Raw genomic sequence first — 21,413 nt, 5'->3', positions numbered from 1 at the left:
CACACCCCTTGGTGATAAGTTTGTCCATCATTTCTTTTACTGTTTTTCCCTCGGCTGAACATAATGGTGGCGCGACCATCTCCACTTGGTTTTTTAAAAATGCTCAGCCGTGAACTTCTTGTGACGCCCGCTATGTCCACCCCTCGTGTGTGCCACGCCCCCTGATTACCCACGTGTGCTTCCCTAATCGTCTCCAGCTTTGTCCATTTACTTTGCTTGGTCCTGTCTTATTTAAGTCCTGGTCTTACCTGTGTGCCTTGTCTGTCATTGATGTTTGTCGCTGCCTGTGTTCAGTTCGACCCCTGTCCCGAGATTAAACCCCGTTATTTCGTACTCTGCCTGCTTGCCTGTTCCTGCTCGCTCGCCTACCTGCACGCTCATCCAGCGATCGCGAGCGTCCCGTGACACTTCTGGTGAACTCAGGCGAATGCCTTCCTTCAGTAGTAAACCTTGGCAGTTTCAGCCTGTTGCACATTGTCTAACTAGAAGGTTAATAATATATTTGTCCTTTAACATAGTGATAAAATATACGCTAATAAAAGTGAATATTCATAGATTCAGGACTAACATAAAGTAGCTAACAGAAACGTCAGACTAACAAAAGGTGCAAATACATACTCAGTTGATTACATTGTGTTGATTACATTATAATGTTTACATTGTAATGATTACATCATGGATATTTGGCATACTTTTTAATAATATCATAATACTTGTATTCTACGTTATATAGTGCTAAATAATTTTCCATATTCGTGTCCCCTCCTCTGAAACAGATCAAACCGGTTAGGGTAGGGGGTGCACTTTGTAACACATATGCTTTACACAGTTCGCATCTTTCAAGCATGCGTACTTCACGTGATCAGCATGCTGCAGACCTGGGGCACATGAGGGGGCGTCTGCTTTTGCATGGCCCCTGTCTTTGTGGTGTTCCTGCCATGTCTGCCACGTACGCTCGATGTTCACGCCTTTGTCCCCCAGTCTGCATTTCTTGTAACCAAACCATGAGTGCAACACTTAGCTCAAACCTCAATTCTTTTTTAGCCTGTCTCATGACTGTCAGCTGTCTGTCACCCAGGCGTTCCTGCAACAATATGAAAATACATTCCTAAAGCAGTTTATCTAAAACCTAGTTAAGAAAAATATACCTTCTGTTCTGTTTCAGAGAACAGATTTCACAGAGGAAACCTGCATGGAGGGGGCAGGACTTGCAAGCTGCACACTCACAGACCAGCGGTGTGAGAGAAGAGTGCTCCTCACTGAGGTACTATATAACTTTACAGCTTCAATGTGCTTAAATGGACGTCATTTACTATTTATGCTAGAACACTTCTGGATCAGCGGGTGGATGCAGGGTTACATAGTTGATGCAAAAAACCACTGCGACCTGTGACCCAAACAGGAAGATTCAAAGACTCAGCTACACTTTTAGGGAAACTACCCCTATAATGGATATATTCAGCACCTCCAGTGCAATCAGACCAAGGAAGTACAGTTTAACTAAACTTCTGCAAACAACAACTGACATACTCCACTGGTTCCGAGGCTGAGAGCTGAGCCTGGTACACTGCAGCTCCTAAGAACATAATGCCCAGCAGCAGCGGCCTGGCATAACTGGCTGTAACTGCACAGAGGAAAGAGGAAGCGGTGTACTCAGAAGTAGAATGGGGGTACAGTAAGTGGGGCGGCCTAATAGCCAAGCTAAAGGCTAATGAGCCCAGACCAGCTATTCCATCACTCTCCCTAGCTAATGCACGCTTATTGGAAAGATGAAGTGAACTGAGGCAGAGTGGTTATCAGGAGAGGAGGAACTGCTGTGTCCTTCTACTGACTGAAATCTGACTTAACAACAACATACCAGAGTCAGCATTTCAACTCGTTGGATGCAAATGCAAATGCAGACCACATTATCTGTTATATAAGAATTTACTGCAGTGTTTATCATGGCTGTTTATAGTCCCCGAACGCTAATGCTAACGACAAGCTCAGGAAGCTTCACAACACCGTTAGCTCGCCCCAAAACAAACACCTGAAAGCTCTCAATGTGATCGCTGGTGATTTTGATCAAGTACATCTTAGCGATATTCTCCCAAAGATCCACCAGCATGTCACCACTGCTACTCGATTGACAAATAGGCCCCAATCAGGAAGGATTCAACTACTTCCTGAAACGAATGAGGAGGTCTGGACTTGGTACGCTGGTACTCAGCTGGGCACTGCAACGGATAGGAAAGACTGTAAAGAGGATCAGGGGTATTAGTCTGCCTACCATCGGGGACAGGTGAAGGAAGAAGGCCCCCTGCCCGATGGGGGGCTCCGCCCCTCTGAACACACTCTGTGTGCCCCCCCTACCATCCAGCAGGAAGGGGATGGTTAGACTTCATGCATTGTGAGGGGCTCCACATGTATATTTTGTATTAATGTATTTTTGAAAGATCTTTATCTTTTTATTTTTTTTTATTATTCTTTTCTTATCCCATTCCTTAAACTTTCTTGTTGTATCTCCCTCTTTCCTTTTGTACTGTGCACCAGGACTGAAGGAAACATTTCATTCCTTTACATTGCATAGTGTGTTGATGCATAGGAATGACAGATACCCTTAAATCTCTGTCCCAGACCCTGTTTCTAGCTTTTGTCCTTTTGATGTTACTCTGTGTCTCTTGGTATGAGGCGTCTCGTCTCGTCCAGCTTTCTGCTTCTGGTTACTCACTGTGGTTCTGTTGCCTCTAAATCTTCCACTGTTCCCTGGTCTCCTCCCCTCACCCGCGTTCCTACCTCTATCCACCCTCTCTTACTTCATTCTTGGTTTGTGCCGTACTGGACCAAGCGCTGGACCCCCTCTGTGATTCTCTGCTTTCTTTGCCTGCCTCTCATCTACAACCTTGAGACTCCTCTACTAGAGAGGATGGCGGCTCCTCCCACAGACAGTCAGCAGGTTCTGATGTGAATACTGAGGTAGAGAGGCCTTCACAAGTGAGCCAACCTTCATTGTTTGCATGGGATTTCTGTGAGTGGAGCAGCATCAGGTTTTCCTTGTGAAATGTGATTTTGTGCTGCTGTTCTGATGGACTCTCAGTGGCTGAATTTCTGCTCTGCATGAGGCTGCTGTACTTTGCCATTATTTGCTTGTTTGCGGCCTGCCTGCTGCCGCAGTACTTGTCTTGCTCCTGACATCCATCCCTCATGTTCCAGATGTTTCCAGTGATGGGACTTAGTCTTGTAGATTCAGTTTCTCCACAGAGTTCATGATGATCCACAGAGGTCCTGTTGTGTGATAGGATGGTGGCCATTTCTGACATACTGTATCACTGAGGTCATTTCTTTCCCCTTTTTCATATAAAGTTACAAAGTCTCCCTCCATAGAGCATCTTCAACGACGTGCAGTGACTATTTTAACAGAACGTGTCACATCACAGTTTCTGCGCATTTGCAGCGTGTTACTGGGCGCATGTGTTGCACCTTTTTTCTTCTGAGAACAGAGACATAAAAGGATATCAGTGGTATCAGAGCAGACCAGGAAGAGAGAGCCAGTCTTCAGAGGGCTGGTGTCTCTGACAGACTCAGTCATGGCTCCTCTCATCTTCCTCCTCCACATCTTCTTCATTAGGCTACCAGGTAAGACAGACATATTGACCTTTATGCAATATTCAGAAATTCACCAAAAAGGATGATAAAATTAGTCTTGCTGATATGTGATAAGTTGCTTTGATAGAAGTTGTTGTGTAGTTGTTTTGTAGAAGTATAGTTGCTGTGTAGCTCCTGCTCCAATCCTGCTTATATTTGTACCTGTGCATTTACTGGAAGCTCAGCCTTGCTGCACTTATGCTAATTTACATATTGACAGCATGTATGTCTGTAATGTGCTATTTGCCAAAATAGAAAAAGACATACAGTGAGCGGCGGTTCTTTGGGTGAAAATGACGTGTTGATAGCAGAGGATGGAGGATAATGGCCAGACTGGTTGAAGCTGATAGAAAGGCAACAGTAAATCAAATAACCACTCATTACATCCAAGCTATGCAGGGGAGCATCTCTGAATGCACAATAGGAGCCTTAAAGCAGATGAGCTACAGCAGCAGAAAAAACACCGGGTGCCATTCCTGTCAGCTAAGAACAGGAAACAGAGGCTATAGTGGGCACAGGCTCACCAAAATAGAACATTGGAACAATTTTGCTGGTTAAATGAGTCTCAGTTTCTGCTTTGACATTCAGATGATAGTCAGAATTTAGCATGAACAACATGGTTTCAGTATCCAATTAAGGCTGCTGGTGGTCTGATGGGGTGGCAGATATTTTTGTGGCATAGATTGGGCCCCTTAACACCAACTGAACACCGTTTAGATCCCACAGTCTACCTGAGTATTGTTGCTGACCATGTCCATCCCTTTGTGACCACAGTGTACCCAGCTTGTAATGGTTACTTCCAGGAGGATAACACACCATGTCACAAAGCTCATATCGTCTCAGACTGCTTCCTGAACATGACAATGATTTCACTGTCCTCAAATGGCCTCCACAGTTACCAGACCATGATCCATTGGAGCAGCTATGGGATGTGGTGGAACAGGAGATTCACATTATGAAGGTCCCAGAAATCATGATCATGTCAACATGGACCAAAGTCTCTGAAGAATTACTTTGTTGAATTTGTGCAATAAAGAATTAAGGCAGTTCTGAAGGCAAAAGTGGAACCAACCCAGTATTAGATAGGTGTACCTAATAAAGTTACCTAGTGAGAGTATGTATACCATACAGTAGCTGCTGACTTGAGTTCACTCACACACTGAACTTCATCATTTATTGCATTTACAATAACAGTGTCTCATATGGTGAGAGGAGGTTGATGGGCACAAGATTTTCACAGGGGGGCACATGGGGGCGGGGGGGGGGGGTTGTAAGTAGATGGTGGCAGTAAAAAAAGTTGTCAATCAGTAACAGGCCAGTGCCCCCCACTGTTAATTTCATTGATTAATGTAAACAGCCCACTGATTTAGAAATATTTTGTTGCAGGTAAACAGCTAAACCAATCATCATGTCCTTCAGTCGCTCACTGTTCTGTAAGCTTATTGTTACCTCCCTGCTCCATTTAAAAAGCTCAAACTCAGTATTTTTCCTGCAGAATATGCTAATATCCCCCACTGTGTCAGTACAACCTTTTTCTGAGATTTACTTTCATATAACTTTAGTGAAACAGTTTGCTGAATACTCCGCATCAATAATCAATGTCATTTCAAATTCTCACACCTTTATTCCTTGGGGGAGTGGCGCCCTCTAGAGGGTTTCTCTGGGAGTAATAGGAATTACAGTGTCTCACTGTTTCCTATGAAGACATCTCTCCAGTGCTGCTCCAGAGCTGCCCTGTGAACGCTGACCAGCCGGCGGACAGGCAGGCAGATGCCCTGCAGTTCATTTGCTTTAGGATGAATTACTTTATTGAAAACTAACAGAAAAGACAATGAATATTGCTGGGTGGCATTTCAGGAGGGGGGGCATTATCTGCTTATGCCCCCCCATGACACTGACCCTGTGCCAGTGGCTGTGAAGACAGTGAATTGCTCAGTGCACCGTTTATATCAATGGTGTCACTTTTACACTGTGAGCGACTGTTTCAAAGAGAAGAATTTGAGGAGCTACAGAGTCATACTGGTCGATTTTGCAGGTTGTGGTCGGGGGGGGGGGGGGGGTCTTCTGTGGTAGACAAATATCAACCAGTTGGAAAATGCTGATTTACATTATGTCCCTGCAGGTGGTGACAGTGTGAGGACATTCAGGTATTTAACTGCACAGAGTGGAGAATCTCTCACCGTCCCATGTTTCTATGATCAGAAGTATAAAGACCATGTGAAATACTGGTGTAGAGGGCAATTATGGTCGTCTTGTACAATCATGACACGCACAGACTCACCACAGAGCTCCAGTAAAGTGTCAGTCACTGATAGTCCTGACCAGCTAGTTTTCCATGTGACCATGAGGAGCCTGGAGACAAGTGACAATGGTATCTACTGGTGTGCTGTAGAGATTGGTGGAGTTGGCGAGATGGACGTCTCTCATTCTCTGTCAATAGATGTTAAAGGTAAGATGTTCTAACAAACTTTCTTGCCAATATCAGTGGGTTGGAATCTACAGTATTTGATTACTAAAATAAGCAAACAGTACTTTATTTCTCTCCTGTTCACACAGCTGCTCAGAGTGTGAGGACTGTGAGCTGGGAATCTGCAGAGAGAGGAGGATCTGTCACCATCTCATGTTACTATGATCAGAAGTATAAACACCATATGAAGTACTGGTGTAGAGGGCGTGACTGGAATTCCTGCTCCATATTGGCACGTTCTGACTCCAATCAGCCAGCAGGGAAAGTGTCAGTCAGTGATGACCCCGCCCACCTGGTCTTTAATGTGACCATGAGCAACCTGCAGGAAACGGACTCTGACACTTACTGGTGTGCTGTGGAGATTCACAGGGCAGCAGATGATGGTGTTTATCTACAGCTGATTGTGATGGAAGGTGAATTATTAAATTAGCCTGATGCAGATAGCATCAGGCTATAGCTTAAATGAACTCCTCTGGATGTAATATATTTAAAAAAATATTGCCTATTATTATTATTATTATTATTATTACATATTATGGACAGATGGACCATGACACAGTTATGATTACATGGTGAAATACTCAGTAATAAAATCCTAGGTTCTTATGGTCAGTTGTATTTTCTGCAGTTTCATTGTTTGTAGATTTCATTAAACATATATATTATGAAGTTATATAAATATGTTTTGACCTGGACTTTCACAGTAGAGGGAGTTTCGACCAAACAGGGAGAGCTGACTACAGCTTTACAGCAGACAGAAAGTTTTACTTCCGCAACAAGACACCCAACGGGATGGGCTGTGACCACATGTCCCTCTGGTGCCTTGATTTCCACCACTAATGAGATTCTGAACACCATACAGTCACGAAGGTAAACTGCCAAACCCATTTCTTTCTCTGTAAAGTTGTTTTAAAAGTGTACTTTAAATATTCAAACCAGGATAAGTAAAAACTTGTCATGGATCCTGCATGAAACCCTGCATGTCTTAAACCTTCACTTTCCTTCTCTTCTCCTTCTCCAGTCAGATGCTCCTTCTGCTGATGCTGGTGCTGCTTCTGTTGCTGGTGGCCACTGTCATGGTTATCTGGATTCTGCGAAGAAGAAGCAGTGAGTGAAATATCTTTAACATAATTAAACCAGTTATCCAGAATTTGAACCACATTATTTGATTATTGATATTGTTTTCATTTTGATAAAAAATTTTAATAATCATATAACACTTTTAGTTCTTAAAGCTTGTATTGATCAACACAGATATGAATGAAGCTTAGCTTTACCATCATTTCTCTGCAGAAACGTTGATTAGTGACAGAAACAGACCCAGCCACCCTGTGAGTGTTCATTTCTGCATCTGCTCTGTGTGTTTGTTCCAGCGATGTCCCATTATAACTCTCACATTAGAGATCAGACAGTTTATAATGGATGAATTTAATTAGTAAAAGGCTAAATGCAGATATGTGGTTGTTTCATCTCCACAGACCACAAAGTCTGGAGATGAGCTGGTCTACAGCTCCATAGTCTTTAAGAAACCATCAACACAAACTGTGAGTTGAGTAAAATGTTTACCTTTAGCTAATACGAGTGATTTTTCATTACCTCAGTCATGTACAGTAAGTGGTATGACTAATGTAACACTTCCTATAAGCAGATTTTATGGGGAACATTCAATGATTACAGTATCCATTTACAGTGTGTGTCCTCCCTGAAATTATACAGTGTAACAGTAATGGTACATGATTACAGTATCCATTCACAATGTGTGTCCTCCCTGTAATTAAACAGAGTAACAGTAATTGTACATTATTACAGTATCCATTTACAGTGTGTGTCCTCCCTGTAATTATACAGTGTAAAAGTAATGGTACATTATTACAGTATCCATTCAGAATGTGTGTCCTCCTTGTAATTATACAGTGTAACAGTAATGGTACATTATTATAGAGTCCATTTAAAGTGGTTGTTTGTTCTCCAGCCCTCTGTAGACCCTGGGGATGAAGTGACATACAGCTCAGTCAATCTACAGGACAGACAGGGTAAGATTCACCTGTAGCACAATAGCAAATATGTGACTGCTAAAATCTAAAGCCATCAATTAGGACGTAAGTAAACCATGAAATGATAAATCTCCACCTTACCACGGTGAAGGGGTTTGTGTGTCCCAGTGATCCTATAGCAGAAGTTGCCCCTGATAGGATCTTCAAAGGTGAATTGGTCTTAGCTGAGAAGCCAGACTCCCAATGACCCTCGTGAAGGAAGAAAGAAGGAACCAGAATGCTCAGCTCTGCCCTGCTGCCAGGCCTGGGGGAGCAGCTTGTGGGTGAATGCATGGTGGGCAAGCGTTCACCCATGGGGCCGCCTGTGCACTGCCTGAATGAGCTACATAAGACTGTTCTCTGCTGGGGCCTCCACCTGTAGCAGGAGTCATAGGAGACCATGGCAACGTGAATCAGGCGGCAATCAAAGGCAGGGGCCTTGGCAGACAGATCTCGGTTACTAAAACTGGCTTTAGGGACATGGAACATAACTTCTCTGGTGGGAAAGGAGCCTGAGATAGTGTTGGAGGTCAAAAGATACTGTCCAGGTATAGCCAGATTCACCTAAGTACACAGCATTGGCTCTATAAGCAAATTCCTGGAAAGGTGCTGGACTCTGAGGGTTGCTCTGGGCAAAAGGCATTAGACAAGTGTGAGTTTTCTTGTAGCCCCCCAGTTTGGTGCCAGGGTGTTGCAGTTCACCCCTGTTAATGAGATGGTTGCTTCTCTTTGGCCTTGAGTAGGGGGATGGGCTCTGACTGTTGTCTGTGCTTCATGGAACATCACACCTTCTCTGCGGTCTCAGTTCTCCTACTGGGGAACTTTAACTCTTGCAGGTGTAACAAAAGTGAAAGCTGGAAGGGTGTCACTGGGAGGAAATCATCAGATCTGTGATTGTATGTCTTAGACAGTCGGGTGAAGAGAGAAGTTGAGCTGTGGAAAATGACTTTGTGTCAGCTTCAAAGAGATACTGGCAAACCACCAGGGAACAAAGGAGGGGAAAGCAGGGTTTTGCCCAAGAAGTTTGCAGCAGGGATGGGATATTCTTGAACTAGGCATATAGTCAGGTAGTAGAAGGAGCACAGACCATCCTTGGAGAAGGAGAGTCCGAGGACTCAGAGGGCTCATCCATCACTATGGCTGAGCTCAGTGACACAGTCAAAAAACTCATCAGTGGTAAGGCTCTAGTGTGAGTTCTTTATGGCTCTGGATGGTGCTGCATTTTCTTGGCTGATATGCCTCTTCAATATTGCATTGTAGTTGGGAACAGTACCTCTGGATTGGTAGACTGGGGTGGTGGTCCCAATATTTAAGAAAGGGTAAATGAAGGGTGTATTTCAACTTCAGCCAGCCAGGGAAGGCTTATGCCAGGGTACTGGAGAAGAGGCTCCATCGATTAGTTGAACCTCAGATCCAGGATAAACAATGCAGATTACATCCTGGTCATGGAACACTGGACCAGCTCATTATATTCAGAAGGATCATGGAGTCTACATGTGTTTTATGGAGCAGCCAGGATGCTGATCAGCACCTCCATGGTGCTGTAGGTCAGCTCATCACCAGTCTGTGGTCATGGTTCTCAACCACAACTACAGTGGTCAACCCAGTGGAGCTGGAGGAGGTGACTGGGGAAAGATAGATCTGGTAATTTGGGACTGTTGATTGCGCAACCTTGACCTGGATAAATGTTTGAGAATGAATGGAAGGATGAAATACTAGCTCTGTGACAGGGACAGATGTACTGCTATTAAGTGGAGATCATAAAGTCACCTGTGAGACCCCCTTTCAGGGACCATGATCTCTCATCATAAGTGTGTTTTCTCCCCTCAGAATGCCCCCCCTCTGATGTGACTTATGCTGCTGTGGTGTCGAAGAAGGATCGGATCTCTTAAAGTCCTTCTTTAAGTCTGTGTGCTGCCTGCAATTTCCTCAGAAAAGGGGAAGTGTATCTGAAGGTGACGCCTTTTGTGGTTATTTGAGTTCTATCCCATCTGATAAGTCAGATAAGCCCCCCCCCCCTCTCCCCACCCCCAGGCAGCCTGCGTGCTTCTTAAAATGTGTCATTTTATCAGACCTTTTTTTTTCTTAGGAATCGATTGAGTTGTTTGTTTGTCTTGGTATGAGGAAAATTAATATTTCTTTCAGTTACTAAACTACAGTAAATTGCATGTTATTTGCTAATGCTTCCTGCTATTAAAACTGAGAATACACAGAGCATTGTGGGTAATGAGAAAGGAGAGTATCTCTGGATTTCAGTCTCACCAATACAGCAAACCTGAAGGCAAGGAGCGGGAAAAATGAATGAAGTCATGTTGTTTTCAGCCGCTCCCATATATGACTGAAAGTTTTGCTTTTTGGAATTTTCTGTTTTTGCATTTTATTTCTGTTTTAAAACAGCTGAATCCATGGATTTGCGAATAATGAGGCCCGACTGTATTCGTTTATGAATCTCATCATTGAGTATATTTAATTAGTCAGTTAGACTTCCTGAGACTCGCCATGGCAACAGGACTAGTAGGACAATGTCGTCCTTCCTGTGACCAAATGCCTGTTTGTTTGTTTCTGTGCTTTCTTTCCTCTTTTGAAGCCGATGCAGAAGATGAAAATATATCATTCTTGAAACCAGTGATGTAAGAAATTGCAAGAATGTTTGATTGCGTGTTGTTATTTTTTATGAGGTATGTATGAATAATAGACTTTCCAGTGTTTCTCCTGTTGTTATATGTGCTATATAATGCTACCTAAAGTTATTTTTGTATGCTGAATGTAGAATGTGTCAGATGAGAGCCAGTTGCTCCTCTAGCTCACGAACCTTGACCATGATGGAGTCCACCAGCTGACATCGCTCACAGATGAAGTCTGATTGGACGCAAGCATCCAAAAGGGCAAACATCTTCCAAACACAACACTGAGCTGGCCCCATAATTAGCTAACTCTCCCTTACTCCCGCTTTGTATATTTGTACAGTATTTATCTTTTAGTTTGACTTATAGTTAATATAATAAGTAATAAGGTAAAATAATACAATAAGTTAACACATAGATAACTACCTGCTGTTTCAACCTGTTGTCAGGGTCAGCACCCCTCTGTCCGAGTTGTTCATGTCTCCTCACCGTTTGGCCAGCAGGTGTCGCTGGCCATCCTGTCCTCCCTGTTGTTAAAGTCTTTAGTGTGTCTTGCGTCTTCCCCAAAACGCCGCATAGCTCAATGAGATGAGCATGCAACTACCCCACCCTGTAGTCTTGTGTTTGAATCCTGCTTCCTCTGTTTTTGTATTTTGTACATTTGTTTCCCTAGTTTCATTTGCATCAGTTTTTCCTAGTTTCAGTGTTTTGTATTCGGTTTTGGTTTTTTGCTTTGTGCCCATGGCTGTGCTTTACCTATCTGTTATTCCCCTAGTGCAGTGGTTCTCAAAGTCGGTCCTCGTGCCCCACTGCCCTGCTTGTTTTCCTGCTATCCCTGTCACACACACAAGTTCCAGCTGTCTGTCAGCTTCTGATTGAATGAGCACACCTGATCTAGGTAATCAGCAATGTGTAGGGCGGGGATAGCTGGAAAACAAGCAGGGCAGTGGGGCGTGGAACAGGAGGATCGGCACGATCGGAGCGTGACACAAGTAATGTGGCAGCAGGCAGGCCATAAACAAGCAAATAACTGCAAAGTACAGCAGCCTCATGCAGAGCAAAGTCCATCAGAACAGCAGCACAAAATCACATTTTACAAGGAAAACCTGATGCTGCTCCATTCACAGAAACCCCATGCAAACAATGAAGGTTGGCTCACATAAGAATGCCTTTCTACCTCAGTATTCACATCATAACCTGCTGACTGTCTGTGGGAGGAGCCGCCATCCTCTCTAGTAGAGGAGTCTCAAGGTTCTGGATGGGCTGCAGTCCAGCCTCCGACGTTTCGTCGGTTGCTTGCGGGTCCCCTATCTCTGGCTCGTCAGTTGCCTACGTCTTGGCCGGCGGTGGCTGCGCCTTCGCCTGCCGTGGCTACTGCTCCCTCCTGCCCTCCGCTACTGCTCCCTCCTGCCCTCCGCTACTGCTCCCTCCTCCCCTCCGCTACTGCTCCCTCCTCCCCTCCGCCTGTGTCCCTTTCACCTCCCTCCTCGCCCCCTCCGTCAGTCCCTCTGCCTCTCTCCTCGCCACCTTCGATATTCCCTTCTGCTCCCTCCTCGCATTTGCCGAGGGTCCCTCTGGCTTCGGCCTCGCGGTAGCCTGTGGCCCCTGCGACTAGCACAGGGAAGAGCACAGGCAACCAGGTCACTCAGGTCAGTGACCAGACTGGGGTGCACATGACAGGCAAACACTAATATACACGGACTAACAAAGGGCAAAGCCGAGGCAGGTGATTCCAACAGAAGAGAATGGCCAGCAGTGACCTCTGCTGGCCATACCAGAGCATGACAGACAGGACCAGACAACAAGTGGATCAAATACCCCCCAACCCAACACCCCATCAGCAGCAAAAAGTAATGTAGTGATTTGATATTTTCTGTGTAATAGTAGCTCTCATTGTAAAAAAGGTTGGGCATTGCTGACCTATAGGATAGCAAGAAACCGATTATGGAAAGGTGGAAATTGCCAGCATACAACACAGTTACAACGTTACAACATCATCGACTCACTGAGTCTTGACGGTAAACACCTGCATTCAAACAACTACTAAATCAGTGGATAAAACCTATTTGCTAGGCAGGTAAAACACTTAAAACGCAGTTTACCTAAAGCAGCAGTAAGATACCTTCCTGCTCCATTTAAAAAGCTCATGCACAGTATTTTACCTGCTAATACACCATTTTTACTGAGATTTACTTTTATGTAACTTTGGTGAAACAGTTTGCTGAATACTCCGCATCAATAATCAATGTCATTTCAAAGTCTCACACCTTTATTCCTTGGGGGAGTGGCGCCCTCTAGAGGGTTTCTCTGGGAGTAATAGGAATTACAGTGTCTCACTGTTGGAAGACATCTCTCCAGTGCTGCTCCGGAGCTGCTGAACGCTGACTGGCCGGCGGACAGGCAGGCAGAGGCCCTGCAGCTTATTAGTTTTAGGATGAATGACTTTATTGAAATATAACAAAAAAGACAATGTACCTTTGTGGGTGGCATTTGAGGTGGGGGGGCATTATCTGCATATGCCCCCCCATGACACTGACCCTGTGCCAGTGGCTGTGACGACAGTGAATTGGTCAGTACAAGATTTACAGTTTTGCATGAAGAGGAACTGTTACAAAGAAAATAAGTTGGGGAGTTACTGAGTCATAATGTTGATTTTGTGGTGGGGAGTCATTTTCTGTGGTAGATGATGGTGCGATTGTCTAGGAATGTCTGATTTGATGTCCCTGCAGGTGGTGACAGTGGGAGTACATCAGGCGATTTAACTGCGCAGAGTGGAGAATCTCTCACCATCCCAGGTTACTATGATCAGAAGTATAAAGACCATGTGAAGTACTGGTGTAGAGGGTCTAACTGGAATTCCTGCTCCACAGTGACACGTTCTGAATCCAATCAGACAGCAGGGAAAGTGTCACTCAGTGATGACCCCGCCCACCTGATCTTTAATGTGACCATGAGGAACCTGCAGGAAACGGACTCTGACACTTACTGGAGTGAGCTGAAACAAGAAGCAAGACAAATTAGCAACAGGGGTGACTCATTAGAGCTACATTAGGGAAAGACCAAAATTAGTATCACAGGTGCCTTCAAGCTTTACTTCATCAAGCTCAAACCCCGCTTGGACCCCCTAGAGTCAGTAAAGATCCACTGTCTGCTGATTGAGCTACATGGACTAATCGAGCATGAAGTGTTCAAGTCTCGCTCCTCTCCTGAGCTCTCTGAGGATGTGCCCACTGATTTCCCACAGTCAGCCACTGAGGTTTTTGTTGGGAGCTTACAACTCTCTGCAGCTTTTCTTGCCATAGCAGGGAGGCTGGCAGAAAAAGCGGCAGAGGCAAGCAAGTTCCCCAATGCCCTACCCCGGAGACGCCTGTTTAGGAGACGTCCCCATGCCTTCGTCTGTTCCCGGTGAGATCCCTGCTGCACCCATCCCGATCCCAGCTGAGCCCAACCTGTTTTCTACGGTTCCTTGCCCTTGTCCATTGGTGCCTGAGCTCCACCCGAATCCAGGGGCGTCTGATCTCCATCAGTCTTCAAAAGTTCCCTGCCTGTCTACTGAGGTGTCAGAGCTCCCCCTGCCTCCAGAGATCCCCGCTGTGCTCCACCTGTCTGCCAAGGTGTTTGAGCTCCACCTCTTCCCTGAGGTCCTCCACCTGTCTCCTGAGGTACCTGCTGAGCTCCGCCGATCTTCTGATGTGTCCAGCCCCACCCAGAGATCCGCCCATCCCCCAAGCATGTAGTGGAGTAAAAGCCATACATTAAAACTCTAAAGCACAGATACTAGAAAAATTTACTGAATTAGATGTACTTTGTTTCTGTCCAACCCTGCACATGACAAAACAATTCGAAACCTGTCAAACTTGACCTTCAGCAAGTGTGAGGAGGGAGCAGGAGGGAACGTCGGAGGGGACGAGGAGGAAGGCAGAGGGAATGGCAAAGGAGGCGAGGAGGAAAATAAAGGTGAGACTGGCGGAGGGGAGGAGGGAGCAGAAGCCGCCGCATACGAAGGCACTGCCACAGCCGGCAAAGAGTGGAAACCCACAGGTGACCAACGAGGCGGCGGAGGTGGGACCAAAGGCGACCACCGAGCCGAAGCCGGAAGACTCTCATAGGTGATCATCTAACAGGAGCCAGGGGGCAGGGCAGGCAGGACCCGGCCCCGGTGTTCCCTCCCTTTCCAGGAGACTGAGGGGGGGGGGGATTTGCCCTGCTGTGGTGGCGGAGAAGTCACTCAGTCCTATTCAAGCTCCTCCTTGTTGTTGTGTTTCCTTCACTTTGATCTCTCTGCTCTGTCCTAGACCCTGTTTCTTGCCTTTGTCCTTTTGCTGCTGGTACTGATCCTCTCGTTTTGTCCTCTTTTCAGCCTGTGGTGACTCCCTGTTGTACTGTCTCCTCTAAGTCCTTCACTGCTGCATTGAATCGTCCTCTGACTGTCAGTTGTCGCTTTTCTTCCTTTTCCACCCTTGAATTGCCCCTTTTTGCTTCCCTTCTGCCAAAGTTTCATTCTTCTAGGCCATCCAGTGTCTGTCAGCTGCTTCTGGAGTCCCAGAAGCTAACCAAGCCCTGAAGGCCTCCTTCCTCTGCCTCACAGCTCCCTTTAAAGCTCGTGTCCAGCAGTGGGTTTAGGGATTGCCGCAGCAACAGGCACCAACACCATATGGCCACAGCTCTGCACAGCTGCCTTAGCAATGGAGTCCCGGAACACGGCCCATTCAGGCTCAATGTACCCTGGCTCCCTCTGGATGCAACAGAAGTTTTGCTGGAGGTGTGAGTTAAAGATCTCCCAGACAAGGCCGTCCACCATACGCTCCCAGCACGTCCGCATTATGTGGTTGGGTCTACTAGGTCTATATAGCATCCCCCCCGCCATTGGAATCAACTCAACACCAGGTGGCGATTAGGTCAAAGCTCAGCTCTTCCCTTTTTCCTGAACTACACTTATGAACACCCTTACGTTCAATCACAGTGTTCAACGTTGACAAATTCTGATTAGTACAGAAGTCCAATAACAGAGCACCGCTCAATTTCAGATGGGGGCCATTCTGCCCAGTCATACCCCTCCAGGTTTTACTGTCACTACCCACAAGAATGTTATAGTCCCCCAGCAGAACAGTGGAGTAGAGGGTGATATGGGGGTGCATTTTCATTCGTATACCATCCCGTTCCCACAAAAAAATGAATCCCATAAAAATAAATAAATTTTTTGAATCCAATGTTTATGTTACCTGAACTTAAACCCAAACATGACATGTCTAATGTTGTATTTTACATGTGAAAAATAATTTTTATAGTGCCATGAAAAGTCCTATAGTTACACTTAATCAGTTGACAAATAACGCTGTATTGACAACAGTAAGGAACAATGTTAAGGAACGAGGGGCCAGGACAATATAAATTGAATAACATTTTTTTAATTTGCAATTTGTCATTTATACCCTTTCCCTCAATACAAAAAGCACAGCTCTGGGCTTGTGCACAGTATGTAAAAATAAAGAATAAAGTTTGTAATTCTGATAATTATTATTATAACTCATTCTTTGAAAAGTCATGCTTTTCTGTTTTAAGCAAAGACTATGGGGACTGGGGCCGGGGTTTGTAGCAAAGAATGTAGCCTCAAGGTACTGTACCTGTCTTGCCCCGATCGTCTGCTCCTTCCGTGTGCCATGCCTCCTCGTTAACCCCGTGTGGATTCCACCTGTTCACCAGCTGTTTCCTGTTGCCGTCCTTAGTCCAATGTATTTAGTCTGTGTTTCAGTTTGTTTCCCCAGTCCGGTCATTGTATTGTCCGTCTGCGTTTGCTTTGCTTTTCGTTTAAACCGCGTGTTTCCCCGACTTCAGCCATCCTGCGCTTCTGTCTGTGCTCCGGGCGTCTTAGTGCACGACATTACCCCTGACAAGTACAAGTATCTAGTTTTAAAACTTTGAAATCATTGACATGAAACTGACAATAAAACTAACATCATCCGTCAAAGCACTTGCTAACACTTATTATTAAGCATGTTGCTGTGAAGGAACAAGAGACTGTTCACATTTTCTGAATTTAAGCTGGTGCACCTCTCCTCAGTTAGTCTCCCAGTAAAGCTAAAACCCCTCTGTGATGGGGCACGTCTTAGGAATTGCCAGAAATCTACTGGCAACTGGAACTAGTTCACCTCTCATCTCCTGCTAGAAGATAGAGAACATACTGAGAGCTTGAAACTGTTAAGTTAAAATGAACACAAACATAGCCTTTGCCATTAATTTTCTACATCCATCCATCCATTTTCCAAACCGCTTATCCCACTGGGTCGTGGGGGGTCCGGAGCCTATCCCAGAAACAATGGGCACGAGGCAGGCAACAACCCAGGATGGGGGGCCAGCCCATCACAGGGCACACTCACACACCATTCACACACACATGCACTCCTACAGGCTATTTAGCAAGTCCAATCAGCCTCAGCATGTCTTTGGACTGTGGGGGAAAACCGGAGTACCCGGAGGGAACCCCACGATGACATGGGCAGAACATGCAAACTCCACACACATGTGACCCAGGCGGAGACTCGAACCTGGGACCCAGAGGTGTGAGGCAACAGTGCTAACCACTGCACCACCATGCCGCCCCCTAATTTTCCACAACAGTCAATAATTTCAAGTTAAGTTATTGTTATATGTTGATTATATGTTGATTTATTTATTTGCATTATATTTTAGAATTACATAAGCAGATAGACAGGCATGACAGCACTGTAAAATGTTTACCCTGCTCTTTTGAAGGGTGTGACTAGGGTCTTTGCATCTCGCAAGAAGTTGATGATCCTATTATGCTCTGGGGTCTCCTCATCGAAGTGGTCAAAAGCGTATTTTAAAGCCAAGTTAATGTTATGCCCTGCTCAGGAAAGTCTGACATAGTCCTTAAATACTGCCACCACATTTGAGCCATTATCAGGTTCTCAGTCCTCACTCAGGAATTCCTATGTCAGGTAAAAAATGTGCAAAGACAAAAGATTTCCAATCAAAACAAAATAATTGTAAAACGTAATAAAGATAAACTTTATTTAGGTTTTACATGAAGTACTCCATCTAGCACGATACAAAAACACAAAAGAAACATTAGTACTGTAGTACAAGACCAATCAATATAAGAAAGACAGATAATGTGTACTTCACACATGCACAGAACAGGTGTGTGTGTGTGTGTGTGTGTGTGTGTGAGAGAGAGAGAGAGAGAGAGAGAGAGAGAGAGAGAGAGAGAAAGAGAGAAAGTGATACCTGATGGATTGATTCTGTACTCCTTTGGATGTTCTCATGAATTTTGACACCAGTGGCCAGGACCCAGTTCATCATTTTCCAACCAATAATGTAATATACTGTAATTGTGATGTAATATGTGTTTGTCTGCTCTTCTGTCAAAATGTCTGTGGTTACACCAAAGTCTGTGCACTAAATGGATTGAATAGCATGTTACTTTTGCCATCAAGGTATCTAACATGTAAAACAAATGATCATATCTGTCACGCCCACATCGCAGAGACAGCTGACACCACCAAATCACCACTTAACAGACGGTACTTAAATCTCGCACTGGCAACACTTCCCTGTGTTTGTCGTCCATGTCCTCGGATTGATCTACTGGCTTCTCGACCTTCAGCTTCCTCTCTCCCGACCCCGACTTTAGACTGCGTTTTGGCTTTTGGTGAAATGATCGGACAGCTATCGGCAATGACTTGGACCTGGCTCTGTCATGACCTGCTTGTCCAGTCCTCCTGTGTGCTACGCCCCCTTCTTTTTTGTAATTTCTAAATAATTCCCTGATTACCTGAATTCACTACGCCTCTGCTGCTTTCCCGGGCACAATACATGACAGAATGACCAGAACAAGGAATAAGATGCCTCCCCTCAGTGAGGCGGAATATATCGACCTCGTGGATGAGGTAACGTACTGGCTGCGTCAGCCTGAGGTTCAACAGGACCCTGCGGCTAGAATCCTTGCTCAATGGTCAAGGGACATTTTGGAGGGGATGTCCCTATCTGAAGACTCGCACCTCGCGGAGGAGGTGCGTGGAAACTTATGGCGGCTGACAAGCGGAGTTGCAGAGTCGATGATGTAGGTCCACATGGACTGTGGGATGCCACATGCCTCACCATCATGCCTGCCCGAGCTGTCTAATTCCCCCGCAGCTTCTGCCCGTAAGAAGCAGAGAGACTATAGGCGGTGTGTCTGCGTCTCTCTCTCCAGTCTTTCCTCTGCTGTGTGTTTGGAGGAACCCCTTACGATTCCTAAAACCAATGGTGTTCACGTCGGAAGCTGCTTCCATTGCTCTGGAGGGCTTTCCTGCGGCTTCGCTGCTGGCACCATGCCGGATGCCATCCTGCGGGTCCTGGGTTTCCTTAACGGGGGAATGTCTGATGCAGAGACACAAACCCCGACTCCAGTCCCTGTAGTTTCTGCGCCGGCAGTCGTTGCACCGTCCCCCGCGGTGCTGGCTCTGCCCCCAGCTGTTCCTGTGCCTATTGCTGCTTCACCTGCGCCTGAAGCCTGCCTGCATGTTGTGTCTGCTCCGCCCCCCATGGTTCCTGATGCCCTGGACCCTGCCCTTGTCCCTTTGGAGCTCCCGGATTATCGGACCGACACTCATCCATCTCTTGGGGGGAAGGAGCTTGAGTGGGACCCTTCGGGGATATCCCTGGTTACTGCCCCAGTGGGTTGCCCCTGGTGGGTTGCCCCAACTATTACCCCAGCGTGGCAGATCCCATCCTGGATCTCGACTCGCTGTGTCCAGAAGGGGGAGAGGACACTTATTTAGGGGTTGAGTCCCGCTGGCCCTGCCCCCTGGTTCACCTTCGGTCCCCCTGGCTTTGGCTCTGCGGTTGCCTGCGGGTCCTCTGGCACCTGCTTGACGGTCGCCTGTGGTGCTTCCTGCGGCGTCTCTTCGGCCACCTTCGGTCCTGCCTCCAGCGTCTTGGTGGTCACCTGCGGTGCTCCCTGCTTCGGCTCGGTTCTCTGTTCCCATTTTTAGTGTCCCAGAGTCTTTCTGCATTCCCTCTGGTTTGTCTCTCCTGGTTGTTGTCTTGGTCCCTGTTCTGCGTGTCTGTGCTGTTTCTTGTGGTTCGTTGATGTTTTTGCTTTAGTTTCCCCAGGTCCTGTCCTGTGCTGTCCCTGGTTCTGTTCCCTCCGGTGCCTTTGGCGCACCCAGTGTGCACACCCTTGGGGGGGGGGGGGGGGGTTCTGTTATGACTTGCTCATCCAGTCGTCCTGTGTGCCATGCCTCCTTCTTACCTCATGTGGAATCCTGGTGTTCTCAGCTGTTTCTAGTCATTGTTAATTGGTTTAGTGCTTCTATGTCCGTCTTACCCCTGTCCGGTTATTGATGTTCGTGCTTGCGTTTTGTCTTGTGGTTTTTGTAATCTCTAAATAAATCCCCGTTTACCCGAATTCACTATGCCTGTGCTGCTTTCCCATATGCAATCCATGACAGGCTCTTGACTACCCCTTGTGTAATCCCCAATAGACTTGGTTGCCTGGATCCCCATGTTCGCGTCTTAGTTGGCAGGACAATATCAGAATAACAGAACGTTAAAAAAGTGAAAATATTCAGGAGCTAAGGCCCTGTTTTGTGCAAGAAGTGGATGTAGTCTACTACTGATTAATACTTAATTTCCCAACATATTGGTGGAGACAAATTATTTGAGTTTTCTTACATTAGTCAATACCTATTCTGTTCTGAGTTATTCCTACAGTATACAGTAGAACCTTGGAACTTGAATGTCTCTTAAATAGAATCAACTCAGACGTCGAACAGGTCTGTCGAATTTTTCTCGACTTGTACCTCAACTTAAACTACTAAAACCTGTATGGGTCAAGATGCATTTAACCCGATCGGGTCATTGAGAAAAATCTAGCTGCAACTCGACTGAAAACGTGGAATATGATGAAACAAGAGACCAGCTAAAACTTGTACAGATCGAGACATGTCTGCCCTTCCAAACAATAACCCCTCCATCCCTCTTCCTCTCCACCTGCCCCTTCCAGTATGCCTCTAGCTCACCTCAAAACAGGTAAAGTGCTTAAAAATTGGGATTTATTTCATGTTTATTGCTTTTGTCACGTCTGGTACATGGAGGCAGGAGAAATGAGCCGTGAATGTGAACAAGACAGGCTTTATTGCAGGGTATCACACTCCAAGACAACGTAACGTTAATGACAGACCTGGGGAAACAGACTTGAACGCAGACTAAATACAGGACATGACATCAGAACAAACGTAAGACAGCTGATACGATGGGAATTCACACGCGGGTAATGAGGTGGGCGTGGCACACATGAGGACTAGACGCGCAGGTCATTACAGCTTTAGTATGTGTGCTATTCCATGTCTGTGTTACTTTTATGTATATTGATTGTTAATGCTTTTCATTATTAGGTAGGTAGATAAGTTTAAATTGGCACTGATCATGGGGTCTGGAATGCATTAAATTCATTTACATTATTTCCTAAGGGTAAATTCAACTTGAAACTCGACCAAATCGCAATTCAATCAACCTTCTAGTATGAATTAAGTTAATGTTCCAAGGTACCACTGTAATTGGCCCAACATTCTTAAAAGTTGAGAAACTACTAGAGTGAAGCCTGTTCCTAGTCTATTCCATGTACTTCATTAGACCAGCATAACAACATGTAGCCTAGAG

The 21,413-nt window shown here is 45.7% G+C and overlaps 1 protein-coding gene across 1 annotated transcript in view; it reads left to right on the top strand.

Moving 5' to 3' along the window:
- LOC125739927 (polymeric immunoglobulin receptor-like) overlaps positions 1–21,413 on the top strand; it is a 148,541-nt gene that overhangs the window by 4,250 nt on the left and 122,878 nt on the right. The window contains exon 4 of the mRNA XM_049010494.1: positions 1,166–1,264. Within this exon, the coding sequence (XP_048866451.1) occupies positions 1,166–1,264 (99 nt within the window). The remainder of the gene's footprint in view (positions 1–1,165; positions 1,265–21,413) is intronic.

The sequence above is a fragment of the Brienomyrus brachyistius genome, chromosome 4, assembly GCF_023856365.1.
Source record: "Brienomyrus brachyistius isolate T26 chromosome 4, BBRACH_0.4, whole genome shotgun sequence".
Lineage (NCBI taxonomy): Eukaryota > Metazoa > Chordata > Actinopteri > Osteoglossiformes > Mormyridae > Brienomyrus > Brienomyrus brachyistius.
Note: the sequence above shows the minus strand (reverse complement) of the source record. Positions and strands in the feature narration are given on the sequence as shown.